The sequence below is a fragment of the Salvelinus alpinus genome, chromosome 16 (assembly GCF_045679555.1).
Source record: "Salvelinus alpinus chromosome 16, SLU_Salpinus.1, whole genome shotgun sequence".
NCBI classification, from domain to species: domain Eukaryota; kingdom Metazoa; phylum Chordata; class Actinopteri; order Salmoniformes; family Salmonidae; genus Salvelinus; species Salvelinus alpinus.
In genome coordinates this window covers 34,575,054-34,578,950 of record NC_092101.1, presented here as the reverse complement: position 1 = coordinate 34,578,950, position 3,897 = coordinate 34,575,054, and the positions used below count along the sequence as shown (strand labels likewise).

The 3,897-nt window shown below is 41.6% G+C and overlaps 1 protein-coding gene across 1 annotated transcript; it reads right to left on the bottom strand.

Moving 5' to 3' along the window:
• Nucleotides 1-446: 446 nt before the first annotated feature.
• LOC139541400 (proteasome subunit alpha type-7-like) lies at nt 447-2,957 on the bottom strand. Its single transcript, XM_071346007.1, has 7 exons — nt 2,692-2,957; nt 2,208-2,334; nt 1,836-1,960; nt 1,517-1,639; nt 1,174-1,293; nt 877-939; nt 447-790 (listed from the first exon to the last, which is right to left on the bottom strand). Exons 1-7 carry the CDS (start codon nt 2,791-2,793, stop codon nt 695-697), a joined length of 756 nt encoding a protein of 251 aa, XP_071202108.1. The 5' UTR covers nt 2,794-2,957; the 3' UTR covers nt 447-694.
• Between the last annotated feature and the right edge of the window lie 940 nt (nt 2,958-3,897).

Sequence of the window (3,897 nt, the reverse complement as noted above, 5' to 3'; positions counted from 1 at the left end):
AGAAATATGAGCCACCTGCACGCGATACCGGTGTTTCCTAAATGCTGCCTGGAAGCCAATTATCCCCAAAGGTGAACACTTGAGAAACATACTCAATTTCACTACATCAGTTCTGGAAATACTGTGTAAACCCAGTATTTGCACAATAAAGTTAGGCTACAGCACATTTACATTTGAGTAATTTAACAGATGCTCTTATCCAAAGCAATTAGGGTTAAGTGCCTTGCTTTCAGTTACTGGCCCAGTACAAAACTAAATTGCCCAATGCAGTACTATTTGCAATCATTCATAATGAACATTTGCATCTCTTGGTTCCATTCTATTTCCTATGTAAGCAAATAAGAATGGACTGCACTCACATCTCATTATCCCATCAGGTCAACAATGCATAAGAGTAACAGTTATTTTTCAACATTGTAAATGAGACCCTTTTGAGCAGTCAAAAATAAAAGCACAATCTTTTATTATTCAAGGTTCAATTTATAAAAGCATTATTTGAGTCAAATGCTTCAGTTCAGGGTCAGAATAATGTGCTAACATTACAGTGAACAGGGAAGTAGTAGCCGCACTACAGAACGATATATATAAAATGAAGACGAGTCAGTGTGTCTTGGAAAAGGGGGGTTGTGTTCACCCTTATTGAAGCCCATCCTCACACAAACTGAAAACAGGTCATGTGACAGACTAGTTTGACTTATGTAGATTTCTTCGGCTTCTTTTTCTCTGCCTCCTCCTCTTTCTCCTTCTCGATTTCAGCCACGAGGGTTTCAATTTCTTTAGACTCCAAAAGCTGATAAAGATGTACGAAACAGGGAATTAGTAATGATTTCAAATGAGAATGAATTGTTCAGTTAACTGCTTTTAGTGTGTGTGTACCTTCAGTGGCTGATTCCTCCTGATCACTGCCAGCTCAATGTTCTTTCCTCCTGACTGAACAACCTGTAAGCATAGGGTCAGGAGGTAAGCATGCTGCTATTCATTACCATCAACCCCCATTAGTGACTTAGTTTCCCAATTCACATTATAGGGTCAACATGAACCATATTGTGCCGGCTCAGATATTTTGATTTCCAGCAACTATGGTGGATGGGTAATCAGGCCAGCCTAGTACAGCTTGCCTTGTTGGCCTTCTAGTGTGAATCAAGCAAATGTTAGTGCCTTGTGTTAGCCTACCTCCAGCAGGGCTTTGATGGCCAGCTTTATAGCCTCGTTGTCAGTGGCGATGGCCTCGTCTGTGTAGTTCTTCTCCAGAAACTCCCGGACAGTCTTTGCACTGCGACCGATAGAATTGGCCTGCAGGGGAGAAGGTCGAGAGAGGTTACACATAGAAAATGGAACACTAAGCAACCCTGCAAAAATGTTGGGCTGAATAAACCACACCCCCAAAGTGAAAAATTCAAACAGATTGGATAATGCCAGCATTAGTGTGCGGGCCTCTGTGTTATGTTTTCTACCCATTTAGCAGGATAGCAGAGTGTGATCTACTAGACATAAGAGAGAGGACAGTGTTACATACCTTCCAGGCATGATATGTTCCAGATGGGTCCGTTTGGTAGAGTCGTGGGGTTCCATCGTTGTCGAAGCCCACGATCAGAGCAGAGATACCGAAGGGTCTGCGTCCGTTACTCTGTGTGTAGCGCTGAAGGGGGGATAAAGAGACACACACACTTACTCAAAGGGTTTGACTGTGAGAGACACTACCTGCCTGGGTCATGTTCATTAGGCACCAAATGGAAGAAAACTGAATGAAACCAGGATGACTACCACTACCAAGAAACACTAATTTCTATGGCAGTGAAGCATGTTAATACCAGTGTGTTTTGCATGCAGTCTACCTGTTTGAGTGTGGCAATGTGGCGTGTGATATACTCCACAGTAACAGGGTCCTCTACAGTAAGCCGGTGGCTCTGACACTCCACCCTGGCTCTGTTGATAACGATACGAGCATCGGCCGTCAGACCTGGAAGGACAGAAGAGAGGGACAATGTCTGAGTCACAACAGTCTACATTTCAGGCCTTTTACTCAAAACTGACACAAAATACCTGCTTTTCGACTAACAAAACCAGTTCTGCATCTGAAATCATATCAAAGTTTATTGAAAACCAGTGAGAACTACAGCAAGGCTCAATAAAAACTAGCTAACTAGGCTAATCAGACTGATAACAGGTGGTTAGGACTGGGTGTATGGGTAAATGGATGGTCTTACCTGCAAATGCCATACAGACATGATCATCAAGTGCACATATCTTGCGTACAGTCCTCTCCTCTTGGAGTTTAGCTACAGACTTTTTCTCAACACCCAAAACGACAATGTCTTTCCCTCTGATGCCCACCTGCACAAAATAACAATGATTAGTCAGTATATTACCATGTTCTGAAATGCGCATTGCGACTGCAATAAAGACGACGTGGAACAAAACCTGTTTGCTAGCTAGCTGGGCTAGTTGGTAGGTTAGCAATTACATGCAAGTCATGCTGTCCCCGCTGAATGTGTATCTCGTTGTTAGCAAGTTAACTATATTGAATAATCATCTTATCTAGCTAATTCAGCTGTCAATTGTCAGTTCAAATTCACAAAGCAAATGAAGGAACGTTATGACAAATGCAAGAGAGTGAAAAGTAACTAAAGATAACGTTAGCCTTGCTAAATTGGCTAGCTAGCTAACTTAGCTAGTAGTAATAACACTCACCGCAGTAGAGCCTTTTTTCACAGCCTCTTGTGCATATTCCACTTGAAACAGGTGTCCATCGGGGGAAAATACTGTTATAGCTCTATCATATCTAGCGGCCATCTCTAACCACTAAGAAAAGTTAAAATACGAAGAAGTATTCACTTGTTAGCCAAATAAACCGCTAAGGATTTTGACTGGTACCAATCTGCGCATGCGGTTCTAGCTACACACTGGCGGTTGGTGCGATTGGACAGAAAGGACTAACCGGAAGTCCACAAAACATCAATTTGAATAAGAGATATTTTACAATTAAATGGTTTGCTATTTTGAGGTATTCAGTGGTGAAATTTATTGAACCCATGTGTTTGCCAAGGATTGGACCCTTTTTTTACAATTTTCTCCTAAAATGACATACCCAAATCTAACTGCCTGTAGCTCAGGACCTGAAGCAAGGATATGCATATTCTTGATACCGTTTGAAAGGAAACACTTTGAAGTTTGTGGAGATGTGAAATTAATGTAGGAGAATAACACATTAGATCTGGTTAACCTCTACGGGATCGGTGTCCCTAAACCGGGACAGTTGTTGCTCAATAGGCGATAATGTGACTAGAATGACGCTGTAAACAACAGCCAATTTTCCGGGACATAGACATGTCTTATTTTTATTTAACCTTTATTTAACTAGGCAAGACAGTTAAGAACAAGTTCTTATTAACAATTGACGGCCTACCCCGGCTAAACCTTCCCCTAACCCGGACGGCTCTGGGCCAATTGTGCGCCGCCCTATGGGACAGCCCGGGATCGAACCAGAGACTGCTATCGCCACTCAGGAGACCTTATATGGGCAGAAAGCTTAAATTCGTGTAAATCTAACTGCAGTGTCCAATTTACAGTAGCTATTACAGCAACAAAAGCCATTGTTTGAGGATAGTGCACAACTACAAAACACTTTTATCACAGCAACTGGTTTGATACATTCACCTCTAAAGTTAAATAATGTACTTACATTCAGTAATCTTGCTCTGATTTGTCATCCTGAGGGTCCCAGAGATAAAATTAAGCATAGTTTGTTTGATAAAATACATTTTTACATTAAAATTTAGGAACTGGTTTCTACAGTTTGAGTCCACTGTTTTCTCTGGCTCCCTCCCTGCCATCTGGATGTGTGAAGGTTTGTGTATTTTCTGTAGGGAAGCTAATGATTTGTCATGCATGACATTC